This window comes from Danio aesculapii, chromosome 19 (assembly GCF_903798145.1).
Source record: "Danio aesculapii chromosome 19, fDanAes4.1, whole genome shotgun sequence".
In the NCBI taxonomy this organism is placed as follows: Eukaryota; Metazoa; Chordata; class Actinopteri; order Cypriniformes; family Danionidae; genus Danio; species Danio aesculapii.
Genome location: NC_079453.1, coordinates 49,074,258 through 49,099,652, shown reverse-complemented (window position 1 = coordinate 49,099,652; position 25,395 = coordinate 49,074,258). Strand labels below are relative to the sequence as shown.

Sequence of the window (25,395 nt, the reverse complement as noted above, 5' to 3'; positions counted from 1 at the left end):
ATGTGCCAAAATGTGCTAAAACATGCTAACAATATGGTCATTCAGCAACATTAGCAATGTGCTAAAATATTCTAAATCATGCCCAAAAAACCATATTAAAACGTCAATAATCTAAATTAAAGTGTTAAACCATGCTAACATGGTAAACAGCAATACTAGCAATGTGCTAAATATTATAAAATATGCAAACAGTAATTCTGCAATATTAGCAATGTGCTAAATGATACTAAATCATGGTAACAGTGGTAAACCATATTAAAACATCCCAATAATCTAGATTAATATGTAGTCAAAATGTTAAACCATGTAAACATAAATCAGCAATTCTAGCAATGTGCTAAGTATTCTAAAACATGCTTACATCTGTTTAACTGTTAAATCAGATTAATGTGCTTAAGACAAATTGACCCAAATGTGCAACAATGATGCTAACACATGCTAACAATATGGTAATTCAGCACTGTCTTCAATGTGCTAAAATATTCTAAAACATGCTAACAGTGGTAAACCATATTAAAAAGTCAATAATCTAAATTAAAATCTAATCAAAATGTTAAACTATGCTAACATGGTAAACCAGAAATTCTAGCAATGTGCTAAATATTCTAAAACATGCTAACATCTGTTAAGCCATGTTAAAACAGACCAATGTGCTAAAGACAAATTTACAAAAATGTGCTACAATGTTCTAAAACATGCTAACTATATGGTAATTCAACAATATAAGCAATGTGCTAAAACATTCTAAAACATGCCTACAATGGGTAACCATATTAAAACATGCCAATGATCTAAGTTAAATTGTAATCAAAATGTTAAACTATGCTAACAATATGGTAATTCTAGCAACATACTAACTATTCTAAAACATGCTAACATCTGTTAAACCATGTTAAAACAGACCAATGTGCTAAAGACAAATTTATAAAAATGTGCTAAAATGTGCTAAAACATGCTAACAATATGGTAATTCTGTCATATTAGCAATGTGCTAAAACATTCTAAAACATGCCTACAATGGTAAACCATATTAAAACATGCCAATGATCTAAATTAAAATGTAATCAAAATGTTAAACCATGCTAACATGGTAAATGAGCAATTCTAGCAATGTGCTAACTATTATAAAACATGCTAACATCTGTTGAACTATGTTAAAACACAGACCAATGTGCTAAAACATGCTAACAATATGGTAATTCAGCACTGTCTTCAATGTGCTAAAATATTCTAAAACATGCTAACAGTGGTAAACCATATTAAAACGTCAATAATCTAAATTAAAATCTAATCAAAATGTTAAACTATGCTAACATGGTAAACCAGAAATTTTAGCAATGTGCTAAATATTCTAAAACATGCTAACATCTGTTAAGCCATGTTAAAACAGACCAATGTGCTAAAGACAAATTTATAAAAAAATGTGCTACAATGTTCTAAAACATGCTAACTATTTGGTAATTCAGCAATATAACCAATGTGCTAAAACATTCTAAAACATGCCTACAATGGTAAACCATATTAAAACATGCCAATGATCTAAATTAAAATGTAATCAAAATGTTAAACTAAGCTAACAATATGGCAAATCAACAATTCTAGCAACATGCTAACTATTCTAAAACATGCTAACATCTGTTAAACCAAGTTAAAACAGAGCAATGTGCTAAAGACAAATTTACAAAAATGTGCTACAATGTGCTAACAATGTGGCAATTCTGCAATATTAGCAATTTGCTAAAATATTCTAAAACATGCTAAGAAAGTGGTAATTCTGACATATTAGCAATGTGGTAAAATATTCTAAAACATGTTAACAATATGGTCATTCTGCCATTTTAGCAATGTGCTAAAACATTCTAAAACATGTCTACAGTGGTAAACCATATTAAAACATGTCAATACTCTAATTTAAAATGTAATTAAAATGTTACACCATGCTAACATGATAAACCAGAAATTCTAACAACATGCTAAACATTGTAAAACATGCTTGCATTTGTTGCACTGTTAAAACAGACCAATGTGCTAAAGACAAATTTAGCTAAATGTGCTACAATGTGCTAAAACATGCTAACAATATGGTAATTCTGCAATATTCGCAATGTGCTCAAATATTCTAAAACATGCTAACAATATGATAATTATGCAACATTAGCAATGTGCTAAAATACTCTAAAACATGCTAACAGTGGAAAACCATATTAAAACACGTCAATAATCTAAATTAAAATCTAATCAAAATGTTAAACCATGGTAAATCAGCAATACTAGCAATGTGCTAAATATAGTACAACATGCTTACATTTGTTAAACTGTGGTAAAACACAGACCACTGTGCTAAAACATGCTAACAATATGGTATTCTACAATATTAGCAATGTGCTAAATGATACTAAATCATGCTAACAGTGGTAAACCATATTAAAAGATCCCAATAATCTAGATTAATATGTAGTTAAAATGTTAAACCATGCTAACATGATAAATCAGCAATTCTAACAATGTGCTAAGTATTCTAAAACATGCTTACATCTGTTAAACTGTGTCAAATCAGATTAATGTGCTTAAGACAAATTGACCCAAATGTGCAACAATGATGCTAACACATGCTAACAATATGGTAATTCAGTACTGTCTTCAATGTGCTAAAATATTCTAAAACATGCTAACAGTGGTAAACCATATTAAAACGTCAATAATCTAAATTAAAATCTAATCAAAATGTTAAACTATGCTAACATGCTAAACCAGCAGTTCTAGCAATGTGCTAAATATTCTAAATGCTAACATCTGTTAAGCCATGTTAAAACAGACCAATGTGCTAAAGACAAATTTACAAAAATGTGCTAACAATGTGGCAATTCTGCAATATTAGCAATGTGCTAAAATATTCTAAAACATGCTTACAGTTTTTAAACCGTGTAAAACAAAGACCAATGTGCTAAAGACAAATTTACAAAATGTGCTAAAACATGCTAACAATATGGTAATTCAGCAATATAAGCAATGTGCTAAAATGTGCTAAAACATGCTAACAAATGGTAATTCTGACATATTAGCAATGTGGTAAAATATTCTAAACCATGTTAACAATATGGTCATTCTGCCATTTTAGCAATGTGCTAAAACATTCTAAAACATGTCTACAGTGGTAAACCATATTAAAACATGTCAATACTCTAATTTAAAATGTAATTAAAATGTTACACCATGCTAACATGATAAACCAGAAATTCTAACAACATGCTAAACATTGTAAAACATGTTTGCATTTGTTACGCTGTTAAAACAGACCAATGTGCTAAAGACAAATTTAGCTAAATGTGCTCAAATATTCTAAAACATGCTAACAATATGATAATTATGCAACATTAGCAATGTGCTAAAATACTCTAAAACATGCTAACAGTGGAAAACCATATTAAAACACGTCAATAATCTAAATTAAAATCTAATCAAAATGTTAAACCATGGTAAATCAGCAATACTAGCAATGTGCTAAATATAGTACAACATGCTTACATTTGTTAAACTGTGGTAAAACACAGACCACTGTGCTAAAACATGCTAACAATATGGTATTCTACAATATTAGCAATGTGCTAAATGATACTAAATCATGCTAACAGTGGTAAACCATATTAAAACATCCCAATAATCTAGATTAATATGTAGTTAAAATGTTAAACAATGCTAACATGATAAATCAGCAATTCTAGCAATGTGCTAAGTATTCTAAAACATGCTTACATCTGTTAAACTGTGTTAAATCAGATTAATGTGCTTAAGACAAATTGACCCAAATGTGCAACAATGATGCTAAAGCATGCTAACAATATGGTAATTCAGCACTGTTTTTAATGTGCAAAAATATTCTAAAACATGCTAACAGTGGTAAACCATATTAAAACGTCAATAATCTAAATTAAAAGCTAATCGAAAAGTTAAACCATGGTAAATCAGCAATTTAGGCAATGTGCTAACATATTCTAAAACATGCAAGCAATATGATAATTATGCAACATTAGCAATGTGCTAAAATACTCTAAAACATGCTAACAGTAGAAAACCATATTAAAACATGTCAATAATCTAAAATTAATCAAAATGTTAAACCATGGTAAATCAGCAATATTAGCAATGTGCTAAATATAGTACAACATGCTTACATTTGTTAAACTGTGGTAAAACACAGACCACTGTGCTAAAACATGCTAACAATATGGTATTCTACAATATTAGCAATGTGCTAAAAATAAAACAGCTTTAAAACATGTTCTAAAAGCAAATGTAACACTAGAGTAACAATGTGCTGTAAATAAATGAGTAATTGAATACAAACAGTAAATAAAAGAAAGAATGGAGAAGTAAATGAATGAATGACACATGAACACGTAAACCAGTCTATTAATGAACAGGAAACACACCAGACGAAGCAGAAATAACACCTCTGCTTGACAAGCCCAGTTTCACTCAGACTCACTGAGGTCTGTGAGGGTTTTTTTGCAGATATGAGCAGCAGCAGCAATAGTGCATGTGCTGTAAAGAGAGAGAGAGAGAGAGAGACTGTGTGCCAAATGTCAGAGTATTGAAGGTTGTCTCCATTGATCAGTGCTCTGCTCCACAGCATTATTCAATCCTGCGGCACCAGCCTGCGTTATCGATTCTGCTGTTTATTGTTACTGCGTTTACAGTGCTTGTATCAACCAAACCCGTCGCGATAGTCAATATATCGACAGGGCTCTCTGGAATACTGGATTCTGATTGGCCAATCGCGATATTAGAAGGTGTTACTGTATTTATGCAGAAGGTATGTTAAACTAATAACACAAGCTCATCTGGGTACTATCACTAATCATCATAGCCATTATATATTGACATCAATATTATTCGCTCTCCTGCTAAATGTTCAAATATGTCTAATAATAAGTCATTGTATAACAGTGGTTTGTTCTGGAGACAATTGCTGAAGGGGGCTAATAATATTGACCTTAAATTGGTTTTAAAAAATTAAAAACTGCATTTCTTCTAGCCAAAATAAAACAAATAAGACTTTCCCCAGAAGAAAAAATATTTTAGGAAATACTGTGAAAAATTCCTGGATCTGTTCAACATCATTTGGGAAATATTTCAAAAAGAAACAGAGGGCTAATAACTGTGACTTCAGCTGAACGTAGGCCGTTCTCAAGAATTAACATAAACCAAATGATTGTAAACTTCCCCTCTCAAACATCTCATTATTTTCGTTCCTCCAGAGCAATTCATAAACAAGAGGCTAAACTCAATTAAGCACACGACGTTCGGGTTGAGAAGTGCATCAGATGTGCAAAGAGGCGTTTGGGTTTTGAGCGACTGGGAATAAACAGTGGGAGTGAAGGATTGATGGAAAAACCAGACACAGATCAGAGGTGAAGGAGGACAGACGGAGGGATGAAAGAATTACGGGGAATGATAGAGAAACAATGCAGAGTATTAGAGAAAGCACAGCCCAGTGTCAGATGCTAATGCGGGCTGAAGTGTGTTTGTGTTAGCAGTTTATATGATTTTACTGCACTTCAAAACAAGCTTTTCTTATTTAGATTTTGTCTTGTTTCTAGTCTAAATGTCTAAAAATGGTTACATCATTGTCTTGTTTTCAGAAATAATGTCAGAATAAGTGAGTCATTAGAATTAGATTTTGCTTTATTTACTTATTTATAACATTTTTAAAAATCTAAATTGTTAAAAACTACATGTAAAATAAAATTACATTAACTTCATTAAATAAATGCATGAAAACAAAACATAAATGCTTAAATGCAAAAATAAACGCATAAATTCATTAATAAAAGCATAAATGCTTAAATAAATGCAAAAATAAATAAATAAATGGACAGTCAGACATTTATTTCTGCATTTATTTATTCATGATGAACACAAAAATAAATAAATAAATAAATAAATAAATAAACATGAATGAATAAATGCATACATAAAAGCATAAATAAATAAATACATAAATAAATACAAAAAGCATAAATAAATAAAGGAATGGACAGAAATTCATGCATTTATTTATTTATGCACAGATAGACGAACTGATAAATAAATTAATAAAAAAATATAAATGTATTGACAAATAAATAAATAAATAAATAAATAAATAAATGGACAGACAGACATTTATTTCTGCATTAATTTATTCCTGAACAGACAGACGAGCGAATAAATAAATGAATAAAAAATAAATAAAATAAAAACATAAATGGATAAATACATTAAATAAATAAATAAATAAATGAACTGAAATTTATATATGCATTTATTTATTCCGAACGGACAGACATTATATTAATAATATAAAAGATTAATAAATAAAAAAACATAAATGGATAACTGTATAAATAAATGCATAAATAAATAAATAAATAAATAAATAAATGGCTGGACAGGCATTTATTTATGCATTTATATACTCATGCATGGACAGACGAATGAATAAATAAATTAATAAATATAAAAATAATAATAATAATAAATAAATGGATAGACAGACGAACAAATCATTTATGCATTTGTTTGCACATGCATGGTAAGACGAAATAATAAATTAATAAATTAATTTATTAATAAATAAATTAAAGAGATTGCCTTTTGTAAGGGACTGGAGGATGATTATGATTAATTGTCATGCAGCTAGGGCTTCAATGCAGAAAACAGTCACTGCTGATAAAAATATAGCTAATATTCTCCATGCAAAAATACCCAAAGGTGTTAAAGACACTGTTAAAACAAGAAGATGCCTTCTATAAAGCAGAGATTGTGTGACTCTTTCTTCAGCGAGCTCTTTCATCTACTCTCAGACTGAAGCTTTACAGCAGAAAACAGAGATGAGCAACAGAGATCTTTCAGAGTCAAGCCGTAATACCATTATAAAGCCTAAAGAGAGAGAGAGAGAGAGAGAGAGATGTAATTTTAGCCTCTCTGCTCTTATGGGAGAAAAAGAAAAACTTTGGATTTGGCTGAGGAGACAAAAAAAGGCTCGTATTGAAACGAATTACATTCCCTTACGGATGGAAGGCCAAGAAAAGTACATACACAAGAAGAATCAGAGCGCTGTCAGTTCATATTTGAGCCCTGATTTATGGAGGTTGAATCTGTATATAATGTGAAAACTGATACTGTGAAGACAGAGGAATTTACAAACTCTCTCCCAGGCGAAGTTTAAAGGGACAGTACACTCAAAAATGACATTTTACTCATTATTTACTCTCCCTCAAGTGGTTAAAATCATTATGAGTTTCTTTTTTCTGCTGAACACAAAAGATGACGCGTTGACGAAAGCTAAAAACATGTGACCATTGACTTCTATAGTAAAAAAACAAATATGGAAGTCACACGGGTTACCAGCTGTCAGTGTTCAACAGAAGAAAACTATTAATTTATTAATGCTTTTTAAAATTTATTTGTTTATTTATTTATTTATTTATTTATTTATTTATTTATTTATTTATACATTTATTTATTTATTTATTTATTTATTTATTTATTTATTTATACATTTATACATTTATTTATTTATTTATTTATTTATACATTTATTTATTTATTTATTTATTTATACATTTATTTATTTATTTATTTATTTATTTATTTATACATTTATTTATTTATTTATTTATTTATTTATTTATTTATACATTTATTTATTTATTTATTTATACATTTATTTATTTATTTATTTATTTATACATTTATTTATTTATACATTTATTTATTTATTTATTTATTTATTTATACATTTATTTATTTATTTATTTATACATTTATTTATTTATTATAAATTTATTTATTTATTTATTTATTTATTTATTTATACATTTATTTATTTATTTATACATTTATTTATTTATTTATTTATTTATTTATTTATTTATTTATACATTTATACATTTATTTATTTATTTATTTATTTATACATTTATTTATTTATTTATTTATTTATTTATTTATTTATACATTTATTTATTTATTTATTTATTTATTTATACATTTATTTATTTATTTATACATTTATTTATTTATTTATTTATTTATACATTTATTTATTTATACATTATTTATTTATTTATTTATTTATTTATACATTTATTTATTTATTTATTTATACATTTATTTATTTATTTATACATTTATTTATTTATACATTTATTTATTTATACATTTATTTATTTATACATTTATTTATTTATTTATTTATACATTTATTTATTTATTTATACATTTATTTATTTATTTATACATTTATTTATTTATTTATACATTTATTTATTTATTTATTTATTTATACATTTATTTATTTATTTATTTATACATTTATTTATTTATTTATTTATTTATTTATTTATTTATTATTTATTTATACATTTATTTATTTATTTGTTTATACATTTATTTATTTATTTATTTATTTATTTATACATTTACTTATTTATACATTTATTTATTTATTTATTTATACATTTATTTATTTATGCATTTATTTATTTATTTATACATTTATTTATTTATACATTTATTTATTTATTTATTTATACATTTATTTATTTATACATTTATTTATTTATTTATTTATACATTTATTTATTTATGCATTTATTTATTTATTTATACATTTACGCTTTTAATTGTTTTTATTTATTCATGCATTTTTTATGCATTTTCGCTTTTAAATTAATCATTAATGCTTTTATTTATGCATTAATGTTTATTATTTATTTATGAATTAATGTATGCATTTATTTATACATTAATGCTTTTATTATTTATGCATTTATTTATAAAATAACGCTTTTTGTTTATTTTTGCATTTATTTCTTCCTTCATTCATTTTTTTCAGCTTAGTCCCTTATTCATCAGGGGCTGCTGCAGCGGAATGAACTGCCAATTATTCCAGCATATGTTTTACACAGCAGATGCCCTTCCAGCCGCAACCCAGTACTGGCAAACACTCATTCACACACACACACACACACACACACACACACACACACACACACACACACACACACACACACACACACACACACACACACACACACACACACACACACACACACACACACACACACACAGCGGCCAATTTAGTTAATCAATTCCCCTATAGCGCATGTGTTTGGGCTGTGGGGGAAACCGGAGCACCTGGAGGAAACCCACACCAACACAGGGAGAACATGCAAACTCCACACAGAAATGCCAACTGACCCAGCCAGGACACGAACCAGCTAACCACTGAGCCACCGTGCCACCCACCTGACTCGAGTGGCTTTATTTGTCACTGAAATGTGAACACAAGTAATTATTCATACTCTGGTAAAAAGTAATAAGAGCAAAACAAACAGCAATTGCTCAAGCTGAAGCGCAATGAACCACCGCCGACGTGTGTGTGTGTTTGCTGTATTTTTGGCCCTGTTTTCAGTGTTTGAGGGTTTCCTCCTCGACCCGTGAGCCCCAATTAAAACGCCTCTGGACACAAACCTGCTCTAATGGATGACACATGAACTGACTAATCATGTGGAGGATTGACTGCCCTCCTGTGTGTGTGCGTGTGTGTGTGTGTCTGTGTGTGTGTGTGTGCTAGGAGGGTGTTCTGTCTTCTGAGTGTGTGTCTTTTGTATGTTTGTGTTTCTGTCTGTGTGTGTGTTTGTTAAGGGGAGGGGCCTACATTATGTTTGTTGGAGTGTGTTTATGTGTGTTTTGAGTGTGTGCTGTCTATGCGTCCGAGTCATTTGTGTATATATGTGTGTGTGTGTGTGTGTGTAAGTGGAGGGGAGGGGCCTACCTTTGTCTGTCTGTGTGTGTGTGTGTGTGTGTGTGTCTGTTGGAGTGCGTCTGGGTGTGTGTCTGTGTTTTGTGAGTCCATTTAAGCATGCCATGTCTCCTGTGTGTGTGGGTGTGTGTGTGTATCCGCCTCATTACAGCTCCTCTGTGTTTGTTTATCAGAGCTCCAGCCCCAGTCTCTGCTCCACAGATAAGCCAACACTCCAGTCTCTGCTTCCTATTTCACATTACACACACTCTCCTCTCACACACTCTCATTTGAATAAAGAGGACAGACGGGGTAATTAACAGGGTATTTAAAAAGCAGTGAACAGGGGCGAGTGAGGACTAAAGCGAGCACGAGAGAGAGAGGGGGAGTGTCTGTGTGTGTGTGTGTGTGTGTGTGTGTGTGTGGTGTGTGTGTGTGTGTGTGTGTGTGTGTGTGTGTGTGGTGTGTGTGTGTGTGTGTGTGTGTGTGTGTGTGTGTGTGTGTGGGTGTGTGTGGTGTGTGTGTGTGTGTGTGTGTGTGTGTGTGTGTGTGTGTGTGTGTGTGTGTGTGTGTGTGTGTGTATAGAATAAATGAGAGCAGTCGTCTCTCCAAGGCTTCTTAATGGGCTGCGACAGGAATTTATAAAGAGTTGAAGCAGCGTTCAATCAAAGCGCAGCCACTGGAGCTGACGGGGCCTGGACCACACTGGACACTGAACGGCCTCACACACATCTGAGGGGCTCTAAGGGCCCCGGGGACTCAAACAGCACAGGAGGAACAGAGGGACACTGACTCATGCTGAATTACTCTAAACAGCGGCTCTCAAAGGCGGAAATCATTTGTGAACAGTAAAATGTGTGAGATGTGTCCAGAGCTATTGAATATGGATATACTGTACAACATGGGATGTCACTTCATTTTAGTTCATTCACTATTAGTTACATTAACTTCAATTTTCTGCAAATTTTAGAACAAGAGAAATAATTTCATATATATATATATATATATATATATATATATATATATATATATATATATATATATATATATATATATATTCACCGGCCACTTTATTAGGTACACCTGACCAGCTGCACATTAACACAAATTTCTAATCACATGGCAGCAACTCAATGCATTTAGGCATGTAGACATGGTCAAGACGATCTGCTGCAGTTCAAACTGAGCATCAGAATGGGGAGGAAAGGGGATTTAAGAGACTTTGAGCATGGCATGGTTGCTGGTGCCAGACGGGCTGGTCTGAGTATTTCAGAAACTGCTGATCTACTGGGATTTTTACGCACAACCATCTCTAGGGTTTACAGAGAATGGTCTGAAAGAGAAAATATCCAGTGAGCGGCAGTTCTGTGGGAGCAAATGCCTTGTTGATGTCAGAGGAGAATGGCCAGACTGGTTCCAGCTGATAGAAAGGCAACAGTAACTCAAATAAGCACTCGTTACAACCGAGGTCTGCAGAAGAGCATCTCTGAACACACAACACGTCCAACCTTGAGGCGGATGGGCTACAGCAGCAGAAGACCACACCGGGTGCCGCTCCTGTCAGCTAAGAACAGGAAACTGAGGCTACAATTCACACAGGCTCACCAAAACTGGACAATAGAAGATTGGAGAAACGTTGCCTGGTCTGATGAGTCTCCATTTCTGCTGCCACATTCGGATGGTCGGGTCAGAATTTGGCATCAACAACATGAAATCATGGATCCATCCTGCCTTGTATCATTGGTTCAGGCTGGTGGTGGTGGTGTAATGGTGTGGGGATATTTTCTTGACACACTTTGGGTCCATTAGTACCAATTGAGCATCGTGTCAACACCACAGCCTACCTGAGTATTGTTGCTGACCATGTCCATCCCGTTGCCTTGTACTTGTACATGTGTAATGACAATAAAGTTGAATCTAATCTAATTTAATCTAATCTTATGACCACAGTTCTGATGGAAAGCACGCCATGTCATAAAGCACAAATTATCTCCGACTGGTTTCTTGAACATGACAATAAGTTCACTGTACTCAAATGGCCTCCAAAGTCACCAGAACTCAATCCAATAAAGCACCTTTGGGATGTGACGGAACGGGAGATTGGCATCATGGATGTGCAGCCGACAAATCTGCAGCAACTGTGTGATGCTATCATGTCAATATGAAGCAAAATCTCTGAGGAATATTTCCAGTAGCTTGTTGAATCTATACCACGAAGGACTAAGGCAGTTCTGAAGGCAAAACTAGTAAGGTGTACCTAATAAAGTGGCCAGTGAGTGTGAGGTTAAATAGGCAAGCTGGGTTAACAAGTCATTGTATAACAGTGGTTTGTTCTGTAGACAATCCAAAACAAATATTGCTTAAAAAGGGCTAATAATATTCACCTTAAAATGTTATTTTTGCAGAATGCCGAATTAATGCCGAAATAAAACAAATAAAAAGATTTTCTGCAGAAGAAAAAATATTATAGGAAATACTGTGAAAAATTCCTGAATCTCTTAAACATCATTTGAGAAATATTTGAGAAAGAAAATGATTGTGACTTAAACTGTATATGCAATGTGTGAAGACAGATTGGAGCAGATGATGGCTGTTTTATATTACAGCAGCATTATTCAACTCGGGCCTGACAAACACCAATTACCCCAATCGACAGATAACGAGAACAGGGTGATCATTCAGTGACGGGACGTCCCATAAAGCAGTGCGGTATTACCATACTCGCACTGTTCATCTCTCCAGCACTTGTTGGAGCTCCAGCAGTGATGAAGGATCAGTAAATCAAGCTATTGGCGCAGAAAATGATAACGCTCAATCAACAGGACAATGGCGTGACTTTATTAAAATGCGCAACCCAGCTTACAACGAGACGAGTCTGACAGTCGCTCTCCATTATGTTTCTACAAACTGACCTGAGTGCTAATTTTCAGTCATCCGTGGCCTCATTACTTTCATGTGTGCGTCCATTTGTTCATTCAGGCTGATGTCTATCTGCTTGTTCATCCGTCAGTCCATTTATTACTGTACTGTTTTTTTTCCACCATTAAAGCATCTATCTGTCCTTCTGACATCCTTCATAACTGAGATTTACTCTTTTTTTTAGATTTCTAAAAATATGAAGTGTTTTAAATGAAGAAAATCTGCAGAATTTTCTTTAAAATATAATAATAAACTGAGAAAAAAAGTAAAGATTTGTGGAGACCTAATAAATAAATAAATAAATAAATAAATAAATAAACAAATGTATATATATATATATATATATATATATATATATATATATATATATATATATATATATATATATATATATATATATATATATATATATAGTTAAAGTCAGAATTTCTATTTTAAATATTTCCCAATTGATGTTGAACAAAGCAAGGAAATTTTCACAGTATGTCTGATAATATTTTCTCGTCTGGAGAAAGTCTTAATTTTTTTATTTCGGCTAGAATAAAAGCCATATGAACCATTTTAAGGTCAAAATTATAATTTTTTAATATTTAAGCAATTTTTTTTTTTTTCAACAAACCATCAGTGGTGTCACGGTGGCGCAGTGGTAGCACGATCGCCTCACAGCAAGAAGGTCACTGGTTCGACCCTCGGCTGGGTCAGTTGGAGTTTCTGTGTGGAGTTTGCATGTTCTCCCCGTGTTGGCGTGGGTTTCCTCCGGGTGCTTCGGTTTCCGCGAGAACTCCAAACACATGCTCTATAGGTGAATTGAATAAGCTAAATTTTCCGCAGTGTATGTGTGTGAATGGATGTTTCCCAGTGATGGGTTGCAGCTATAAGGGCATCCACTGCATAGAACATTCATTCATTTTCTCTTTGGCTTAGTCCCTTTATTAATCTGGGGTCGTCACAGCAGAATGAACCGCCAACTTATTCAGCATATGTTTTATGCAGTGGATGCCCTTCCAGCTGCACCCAATCCCTGGGAAACTTACACACACACATACATACACTATGGACAATTTAGCCTACCCAATTCATCTGTACCGCATGTTTCTGGACTTGTGGGGGAAACTGGAGCACCTGGAGGAAACCCACGCGAACACAGGGAGAACATGCAAACTCCACACAGAAACGCCAACTGACCCAGACAAGGCTCAAACCAGCAACCTTCTCGATGTGAGACGAATATTCTACCCACTGCGCCGCTGTGTAGAACATGCTGGATAACTTGGTGGTTCATTCTGCTGTGGCGACCCCAGATAAATTTAGGGACTAAGCCGAAAAAAAAAATGAATGAATCAAAAATTAATATCATCCAATTGTTAATAATTGTTTAAGACATGTTTAACCAATAACTTCTATTAAAATGGAGTCAAAATATTAAAATAGGAATAAATTACTTTACGAAAAATAAAATTAATAATTAATTAATTAATAATAAATATGTTTTCCGCACCATGACTCCAGTCTTTAGTGTAAAATAATCCTTCAGAAATCAATCTAATGTGATATTCTGATTCAGATATTTATTTGATTTTATTTTCCTTTATTTATTTAGTTAGTTATTTCTCCCAAATTCAGTGCCCTAAAAATAAAGACATTTATTAGACATAAACTGTTAAATTACAGTGCATCTGGAGAGTATTGATAGCGCTTCACTTTTTCCACATTTCTTTATGTTACAGGCTTATTCCAAAATGGATTAAATTCATTTATTTCCTCAACATTCTACACACAATCCCCCATAATGACAATGTAAAAAAAGAGTAGAAAATTTGTGTTGTAAATTTATTAACAATAAAAAAAGCTGTAAAATCACATGTACATCAGTATTGACAGCCTTTGTCGTGAAGCTCTAAATTGAGCTCAGGTATATTCTGTTTCCACTGATCATTCTTGAGATGTTTCAGCAGCTTCATTGGAGTTCACCTGTGGTCAACTCAGTGGATTGGACATGATTTGAAAAGGCTCACACCTGTCTATATAAGGTCCCAGGGTTGACAGTGCATGTCAAATCACAAACCAAGCATAAAGACAAAGGAATTGTCTGTAGACCTCTGAGACAGGATTGTCTCGAGGCACAAGGCTGGGGAAGGTTACAGAAACATTTCTGCTGCTCTGAAAGATTCCACTGAGCACAGCGGCCTCCATCATCTGTAAGTGGAAGATGTTTTAAACCACCAGGACTCTTCCTAGAGCTGGCCGGCCATCTTACCTGAGTGATCGGGGGAGAAGGGCCTTAGTCAGGGAGGTGTTCAATAATCTGATGGTCACTCTGTCTGAGCTCTAGCATTCTTCTGTGAAGAGAGCAGAACCTTACAGAAGAACATCCATCTGTGCAGGAATCCACCAATCAGGCCTGTATGGTAGAGCGGCCAGAAAGAAGCCACTCCCCGCCTGGAATATGCCAAAAGTCATCTGAAGGACTCTCAGACCATCAGAAACTAAACTCTCTGGTCTGATGAGACTCAAATTGAACTCTTTGGAGTGAATGCCATGCGTTACGTTTGGAGAAAACCAGGCAGCGCTCATCACCAGGCTAATACCATCCCTACAGTGAAGCATGGTGGTGGCAGCATCATGCTGTGGGGATGTTTTTCAGCAGCAGGAACTGGAAGACTAGTCAGGATAGAGGGAAAGATGAATGCAGCAATGTACAGAGACATCCTGAATGAAAACCTGCTTCAGAGTGCTCTTGACCTCAAACTGGGGCGATGGTTCATCTTCCAGCAGAACAATGACCCAAAGCACACCGCCAAAATATCAATGGAGTGGCTTCACAACAACACGGTGAATGTCCTTGAGTGGCCCAGCCAGAGCCCAGACCTAAATCCTATTGAACATCTCTGGAAAGATCTGAAAATGGCTGTACACCGGCACTTCCCATCCAACCTGATAGAGCTTGAGAGGTACTGCAAACAGGAATGGGCAAAAATTCCCAAAGACAGGTGAGCCAAGCTTGTGGCATCATATTGAAAAAGACTTGAGGCTGTAATCGCTGCCAAAGGAGCATCAACAAAGTATTGAACAAAGGCTGTGAATGCTGATGTATAAGTGATTTTACAGCTTTTTATTATTGATAAATTTGTAAGAATTTCAAAAACTCTTTTTTTCACATTGTCATTATGGGGGATTGTGTGTAGAATGTTGAGGAAATAAATGAATTTAATCCATTTTGGAATAAGCCTGTAACATAAAAACGTGGAAAAAGTGAGGCGCTATCAATAGTTTCCGGATGAACTGTATATAGATGTTAAGATTTCAGATAATTATACTAACATTATTCTAACATTTAATTTACGCATTAAAATGAGGGATAAAAATTTATAATTGTTTTGAAAAATATTTTTTTTAATTAAAAAATATCTGTAAAATTATCCACCTCCTAAAAATAAGTTTTTTATAAACATAAAAAATTAAAAACATAATTTATAAATGATGTGTTTTGCTCACATGTCATGTGCTCATGCAAATACAGCACAGACAGATGCCGGAGAAACACATCTGCTCTCCACATTCTGACGCAACCTTGACCTCCGCTGAGTCTGACATGCTTTATTCCCTCAACATGTCGCCTCGTCCAGCCTGTTATTTGCAGCTGGATATTTGGCCGGTGAAAGCCTCCAGGGCTCTTGTCGCATTTCCTTGCCGACTGCCTTTCATGAGCGTGCAGCAGTTTTTAATAAGGCCGACTCAATGGCAGAGAGGAAAAAACGGCGCAGTTGTGAGATCATTTAGCTTTTACTGCAAGAAAGTCGTGAAATCCTTGGGCGGAGAGTCATCAGGTTGGGTTTCATACACTGTGGCTTCATTATGTGAGTGAATATGGCAAAATTATTAGCTCTATCATTTTTTTCTTTTTCAAATATTTCCCAAATAATGTTTAACAGAGCAAGGAGTTTTTCCACAGTATTTCCTATTAAATGTTTTCTTCTGGAGAAAGTCTTATTTGTTTTATTTTGTGTTTCATTCTCGACGACAACATTCTCTTTCTTTGTTATTTCAATATTCATAAACAGAGTGTCTGCATCTCAGCGTCAGCGGGTCTGATTCTCAGAGAAAGCATGAACTCATACATGCAGACATGCTTGAGTGGCTCTGGATAAAGGCATCTGTTAAACACATAATGTAATCTGGCTAGAAATGTCTTTTCTAACCTTATTAACCTCCAGCACTTCCCTTCTTTCTTCACTGGCTGCACGCATCTGATGGGCCATTCGGTCCTCCAGTTTTGAACTGTCATCCTCCACATACGGGATAAGTTGCTGAAAGAGAAAGACAGAATAACACATACATTTATTGAATATTTCAATTATGCTTTAAGTGCATCAATACTGATGACACCAAAAGAATTAGTGGAGTTCACTTCACCAAAGACTAAACTGTTTTTTGAGTAAATGTAAATCCCATTTCACGCTTCAAGAGTCTTTTTAAATGAATCAGGCATTGGTAAAATATCTGCTAAATACCTCGTTGCTTTGTAAAATACACAGATATATTTTAATTTACTGCTCTGTGAACTGAAAAAAAAGGTATAAGGTGAGTGGCTTGCAATTTTAGCCAATCAAAAACATAAAAGGAGGGGCTTACAATTTTTAGCCAATTAAAAATGAGAAAAGGGGGAGTGGCTTGTCATTTTAGTCAATCAAAAATTAGAACGAGGGTAGTGGCTTGACATTTTAGCCAATCAAAATTAAAAGCAGATAATTAGGGTTTATGGTTTAGAGATAATATAGGGATAATTGGTTTGCCATTCAAAAAAAGTAAGGCGACTGGCTTATAATTTGTAGCCAATTAAGAATGAGAAAAGGGGGTCAGCGCGATAGCCCAGTGGTTAGTGCACTGACATATGGTGCGCCAGTGCTCTGGGTGTCAGGGAAGTGGTTAATTATTTTTAGCCAATCAAAAATGAGAAAAGGAGGAGTATCTTGCCATGTAGCCAATTAAGAAACAAACAGTGAGGGGCATTGTTTGCTATTTTTAGCAAATAAAAAAAAAAAAGAAGTGAGAGGAATAGCTTGCCATTTTTAGCCAATCAAAAAAAATGAGGGGAGTGGCTTGCCATTTTTTGAGCCAATTAAAATTTAAAAACATAATTAGGGGCGTGGTCTGCCAAAAGTAGCCATTTGAAAAAAAAAGTAAGGCGACTGGCTTATTATTTTTAGCCAGTAACAAATGAGAAAAGGGGGAGTGGCTTGCCATTTTAGCCAATCCAAATAAAAAGTAGTTAGGGGCGTGATTTGAAGTTTTAGCCATACAAAAAAGTAGGGAGAAAATCAAAATGAGAAAAGGACTGTCTTGCCATGTAGCCAATTAAAAAACAAAGAGTCAGTAGCATACATTTTTTAGCCAATCAAAAATAACAAAAAGGGGAGTGGCTTAGCATTTTTAGACAGACAAAAAAGAAAAGTGAAGGGAAGTGGCTTGCCATTTTTAGCCAATCAACAATAAGAATGATGGGTGTGGCTTGGCATTTTTAGCCAGTCAAAAAAAAAAAAAAAAAAAAACGATAGAGGGCAGTGGTTTGCTATTCTTAGATAATAAAAAAGTAAGGTTAGTGGCATACATTTTTAGCCAGTCAAAAACAAGAATGAGGGGAGTGGCTTGCCATTTTAGCCAGTCAAATAAAGAGGTGAAGGGCATGGTTTGCCATTTTTAGAATATAAAATAATAGAGGTAAGCGGTGTGGCTTGACATTTTGGCCAATCAAAAATTAGAAGGAGGGGTGTGGCTTGGCATTTTAGCCAATCAAAAATAAAAAAACAGAAAGTTAGAGGCGTGATTTGCCATTCAAAAAAAAGGCAACTGGCTTATAATTTTATGACAATCAAAAATGAGAAAAGGGGGAGTGGCTTGCCATTATAGCTAATCTAAAAAAAGTAATTAGGGGCTTGATTTGCCAATTTTAGCCATACAAAAAGTAGGGGGAGTGGCTTATCATTTTTAGCCAGAGAGGGGGCATTTTAGCCATTAAAAAAAAAAAGAAAAAGAAGATTAAGGGAGTGGTTTGTCATTTTAAGACAATCAACAAATAATAATAAGTGAGACGAGTGGCTTGTCATTTTAACCAATAAAAAAAGAATAAGTGAGGGGTGTGGCTTGCCATTTTAACCAATAAAAAAGAATTAGAGAGGGGTGTGACTTGCCATTTTAACCAATAAAAATTAGTGAGGGGTGTGGCGTGCCAATAAAAAAACGAATAAGTGAGGGGTGTGGCTTGCCATTTTAACCAATAAAAAAAGAATAAGAGGGGTGTGGCTTGCCATTTTAACCAACAAAAAAGAATTAGTGAGGGCTGTGGTTTGCTACGCTAGCCATTAAAAAAAGAAGTGAGGGGAGTGGCTTGAGATTTTAGCCAATCAACCATAAGAACAATGGCAGTGGCTTGCTAATTTTAGCCAATCAAAATTAGAAAGGCTGCAGCTGAACAGATAAAACTATTTGATTCAGCAGGATATGTTTAATCAGTTCATAATTTCTCAAGTATCACAATATATATCATATATATCACAGTCCATTTATCACAGTGACAGTCCCACTGGAAATCACTTTAGGGTCAAGAGTTTGGCTCAAGGGCACAATGATGAGAGTGGACCTCTAGTTCATGAATCCCACAACCTTCAGATTACACAACCACATCCTCAATCACTGAACCCACAAATCAGTTCAAGAGTATTTACATTTAATGCTGAGCTGTAGATGAATGAGCAAGACTCCAGACTGTGACTAAATGACCACATTATTTGTTGGTGTGATTTAGTTGTGAGATTGCACTGGTGCCATTCAATTGTTGCAATTTCTTTTGCAAAATAGAGACAATGAACTAAAAAAAACATAATAGTCACACATATTATTTAATGAGTAACTGTGAATTACAATAACTGTCTTTATGCTACTTTTTTTATAATAAATACCAAACAATTCAATGTAAAGCTTCGTTTACCCATGATATGATGATCTAAAATGTATGAAATGTCTGATCATTTCTAAGAGACAAAATTTGTGATATTATTAATTTTATATGTGTGGGTACCGCAGTATCAAGTGCTGGTTCACCTTTTAAATCTCAAAAGTTTTCCTAAACGCAACTCTAATATTTAAGTATTTACGAAGACCCCTGATGTCTTGCTATTGGATTAAAAATGAATGAAAGAGATATGATTCATGAACAGAAACATGAGTTTTGATAGTTGAGTTTTCTCTAGATGGCTTGAAAGATGAGAGCCCTGAACCAGGGTTAAACTGGGTTGCTATACCATGCTATGTGAGAGCCTGAAAAAATATTCACTAAGAGAAATGAACGAACATGGCCTGAATAAATGTTCTTGTGTAAACATTTACTGTGGTGACCCATCATTTAAACTCCACCAGTGCTTTAGAAATGAGATTAAGGTTTAGCAAGCAACGCAGGCCTGCTGGAATATGTGCATCAGCATACATTTCTTATAGCTTATACACGCTTCATGTTTCAGATGATTATAAATAACATTAGAGGGCACTGTCTCGAATTTAGCAAATAAGAAATACATAGAGTAGATTTTGTACGTTTTAGACGTCAAATCCACTAGAGGGCGCTGTCTAGATGTTTTAAAATCAAAAATACATTACATAGGGTTCATTTTGCACATTTCAGTTGCCAAATCCACTAGAGGGTGCTGTCTACATCTTTAAGATTAAAAAATACATGACATAGGGTTCATTTTGTACATTTCAGTTGCTAAATCCACTAGAGGGTGCTGTCTACATTTTTGAGAATCAAAAATACATTACATAGGGTTCATTTTGCACATTTCAGTTGCCAAATCCACTAGAGGGTGCTGTCCACATTTTTGAGAATCAAAAATACATTACATAGGGTTCATTTTGCACATTTCAGTTGCCAAATCCACTAGAGGGAGGTGTCTACATTTTTGAGAATCAAAAACGCATTACATAGGGATCATTTTGCACATTTCAGTTGCCAAATCCATTAGAGGGAGCTGTCTACATTTTTGAGAATCAAAAACGCATTACATAGGGATCATTTTGCACATTTCAGTTGCCAAATCCATTAGAGGGTGCTGTCTACATTTTTGAGAATCAAAAATACATGACATAGGGTTCATTTTGCACATTTCAGTTGCCAAATCCACTTGAGGGTGCTGTCTACATTTTTGCGAATTAGAAATTTGTCACCCAGGGTACATTTTGCACATTTTAGACACCAAATCCACTAGAGGGCGCTATCTACATTTTGGTGAATCAGAAATACATTACTTACGGTCTTTTTACACCTGTAGATCGATTCTTTTGTTCTAAGACAGGGATTAAAATTGTCACAATGTTGCTCTTTGTTCTTGGTGCAGTTCGCTTTAACACGGCAAAGTTTCTAAACGAACCAAAATAGCTAAAACAAGTCACGTGCGAATAAACTCTCGTCACATTGGTCAGGCTTTCATGGTTTATTTTGTAAAGTCCCGCTCAGTTGTCATGCATCCTTATTTTAATTTATGATGATGAGCAATAAAATATTATAAGAGAAAAGCTGCACTTTCATTTTGAATGGTGACACTGACAGACATCGTCACCAAGTATAAATCAGAGGTAAGACTTTCTCATATATAGCAGTTGGCTTTTGCATTATAGGCTTTACATTATAAAGAGAAATAACAGATAAATCAAGACTGCTGTTCGGTCAATTTTCCAACAGGATAAACAGCTCTCGTTAATAGTCAACATGCTTTTACTTTCGTACTTTACATGAAACGCACATTTACCGGTAGGAATGACATCCCGCCCTACTCATAATTCTCTCTTCATACAGCCGTATATGCCTATTACTTATCCATAATACACTGTGATATAGCCTGTTTCGGATCGTATTGCTTTCTCACTACAATAGAACCGCTCCAGAGTTCATTTCAATCAAGCCGAGACCACATCATTCAGGTGATATGACACCCGGATCACATTTGCCAAATGAACCGCGCTAACTGGGGAAACGCGCCAGGTTCTGAAATAAAAGTCTAGGTGTGAAAGCACCCTTAGGGTTCGTTTTGCTGTACGTTTTAGATACATGTCCTTGTCGTACATGTAAAAAAAGAAACAGTGGTTTTACCTTGATTTTACATTGCTCTCTTTTGTGAAAGAATGCTTCACCAGACTCAAAGCTGAGCGATCTGCAGCACACTGTACAAAGTAAGCTACGAGCAAGATGACCATGCCAGAAAATTTGTCCGTATGGAGACGGATAGGAGACGCAAACATTCATTCACTTTCCTTTGGCTTAGTCCCTTATTTAACAGAGGTCGCCACAGCAGAATGAACCGCCAACTATTCCAGCATATATTTCATGCAGCGGATCCACTTCCAGTCACAACCCAGTACTGACAAACACCGATACACACTCATTAACACACACACAGACTTATACACTATGGCCAATTTAGTTTATTCAATTCACCTATACCATATGTGTTTGTACTGTGGGGAATCCGGAGCGCCCGGAGGAAAACCCACGCCAACGCCAACATGCAAACATATTCATTACAAATAATAGACAGGGTTAAGTTGTTTGATGGCATTTATTTGGTCAAAATTGTGTCAAGAGTATTAATGTTGGACGCCACCAGTGGTGTAGTGGTTAGTGCGTCGACACATGCACTCCGGTGCTCACGGTGACCCGAGTTCGATTCCCGCCTCGCGGTCCTATGCCGACCCTTCCTCTCTCTCTGCTCCCCATGCTTTCCTGTCAATAATCTCTACTGTCCTATACAATAAAGGTGAACCAACCAATATTGATGTTGAAAATTAATGTTGAAATTATACATCCCTGTAAATATCATTAGTGTGAAAAGGAAAAAACTTGTCATACTGCCCCCTAGTGTTCATGTTGAAGTCTATTGTTGCATTTTTTACGTTTCAAAGTCATTTTTTAAGAAAATGACCGATTGTTTCTCAATAAGGTAAGTCTCTTATTTTCAAAACTGCAAAACTGTAGACTGAGGCACTTTTCCAATGATTTTCTAAACAAATCAGTCATTTTCTTTTGTCATGTAAAATGATGTACTGTTTAACCCTAAAAGCTTGCATCCCAGAGCTAGTGCCAGATGAGCTTCTGTAGTTAAAAAGCACATACATTAAAAAAAGACTAATATTCCTCATCTGAGATCATTTAGAGCAGGGCTGCTGGAGGGCCGGTGTCCTGCAGATTTTAGCTTCAACTCCAATTAAATGCACCTGAATTACCTAATCAAGCTCCATCTAGGTATACTAGAAACTTCCAACCAGGTGTGCTGAGGCAATTGGAGCTACACTATGCAAGACACTTGCCCTGCAGGACTTTGTTTTGGCACCCATGATCTAGAGCAGGGGTAGGGAACCTGTGGCTCTTTGACCAAAAATATGTGGCTCTCCAGCTGTCTCACTTCACAATAAAAAATTTTCATTGTCACAAAAAATTAGTTTCCTATTGAAAATACAATTAAAATGACCTTTTTATTGTATATTTTTACAGTAAATTGAATAAGAATAAAAATAAAAGGACGTTTCAACCAATGCACGTGTGCGGCGCTGTGAATTAACTTGAAACGCGATTACAACTTACATTTTTATGGTAACTTTGCGCACGCAACATTCACGAGCGTTGATGGCGAAAAGAAAACAATTCTATAACTTATTCTTTCTTAATACATGGACTTGCTCAACATGTGATGCTTCATATACACATCCCCAATGGCTCCTTAAAAAAATGCATTTGCCAAAAAATCTGAAATGGCTCTTTGCTGAAAAAAGGTTCCCGACCCCTGATCTAGAGCCTTTAAAGCTGCATTAAAACTGCAATTTAGGAACTCAAACCACTGAGCACCATATAAGAACAAGAAGAAAATCCTGCATATTCTCCTCAAAAACCTTTTCAACTGAAGATATATACAAGTATATAAATTATTAATTTATTCATTTTCCTTCTGCTTAGTCTCTTTATTAATCTAGCATATGTTTAACACAGCGGATGCACTTCAAGCTGCAATCCAGTACTGGGAAACACCCATACACTCTCACATTCACACACACTCATACACTACAGCCAATTTATTTATTCAATTCCCCTATAGCGCATGTGTTTGGACCGTGTGGGAAATCAGAGCACCTGGAAGAAAACAAACACCAACATGGAAGGAACATGCAAACTCCACACAGAAATGACAACTGACCCAACCGGGATACGAACCAGCGATCTTCTTGCTGTGAGGCCTTCAAACCACTGAGCCACCGTGTCGCCCATGACCAATAGGTAAAACTTACACTCCTCATCTGAGATGATTTAGAGCCTTTAAAGCTGCATTAAAACCTCAATTGAAGAACTCAAACCACTGAGCACCATAGAAGAACACGGAGAGAATCCTGCTTGAGTTCCTCAAAAACCTTTTCATAATAATAATAATAATATATAATAATAATTTCATATATATAAAAGAATCAAAATTATAACCACAAAATATTCATTGTGGAAGTGAACCAAACCTTTAAGCCTTATAACATCAATGGCTAAATAAATCCCTCCACATCCACCGGCTTTTCAGATGCAGTATGAATAATTGAGCATCTCGAATTGTCCGAGCCCCTTGACATCTTTGGACGGGTTACAGTAAAGAATCAATCCAACCTCATGCACCTTTGCTCTGCAGGACAATGGATTAAACAGTTCAGTCCACTTCTGATTTCTCTTTTTATAGCGAGGTCCATCATTCTGTGACCTTGCTATCTAATGCTCATTCACAAGCTTTAACATCACAGTGACACCTGCTGGTGTTCGGGATGAGGAATCACTGCACCCAAGAACAGAAAAGCACCCTCATTTCTAATTTGTTGTTGTTTTATGACGACTATAAAACCACTTCTCAGCAATATCATAAAAAAAACGCATTTCTTATTAGTGTTTGTGCCACATTCATCCCTATTATAAACACCCATGACAGGCCCCAACACAAAAACACACTCAGCTAATTATTGTTTAACTAGCATTATCAGGGAAAGAGAAATACATGGTAATAAAAATAAAAATAAATTGCACACTGTAAAAAAATAGACGAATTAGGGTTTATTTACAGTTATGAATTGCATTATGGGAGCTTAATCTCTGCTCTGTTGACTTTCGGTGTTGAAAATTCATCTCTGCAGTTTAACAAAGTGACTTTTATTGACATTTTAGTAGTTTGAAACAATATACTTGTATAATAAACTAGATGTTAAAGTTTGAGGACAAACTTTATGGTGGCTTGAAAACCTGAGTCTGAAAGTCTGAAGTACTTTTAAAGTGTAAATAAAGAGTAAAATAAAGCAGTTTTTATGAAGTTTGAAACAGTCAGCACAGATAAGTACATGTATGTTAGCATGTTTCTAGTATAGATTGGCATGTTTCTTGGAAGGCGGTTAGTAGGGGGTTCTGAATGGTTGCTAAGGCGTTGCTAGGGTGTTCTGAGTGCTTGTTAGGGTGTTGTTAGGTGGTTGCTATGTGGTTGCTAAGGTGTTGCTAGAAGGTTGCTAGGGTGTTCTGAGTGCTTGCTAAGGTGTTACTAGGCGGTTGCTAAGGTGTTCACTAAGGTGTTGCTAGGTGGTTGCTAAGGTGTTCCTATGTGGCTGCTAAGGTGTTGCTAGGGTGTTCT

General features: G+C 34.7%; 1 protein-coding gene across 1 annotated transcript in view; it reads right to left on the bottom strand.

The window, feature by feature from the left end:
* The window catches only part of med30 (mediator complex subunit 30), a 46,901-nt gene that overhangs the window by 9,078 nt on the left and 12,428 nt on the right, over nucleotides 1–25,395 (bottom strand). The window contains exon 4 of the mRNA XM_056479495.1: nucleotides 16,909–17,016. Coding sequence (XP_056335470.1) covers nucleotides 16,909–17,016 — 108 coding nt within the window. The remainder of the gene's footprint in view (nucleotides 1–16,908; nucleotides 17,017–25,395) is intronic.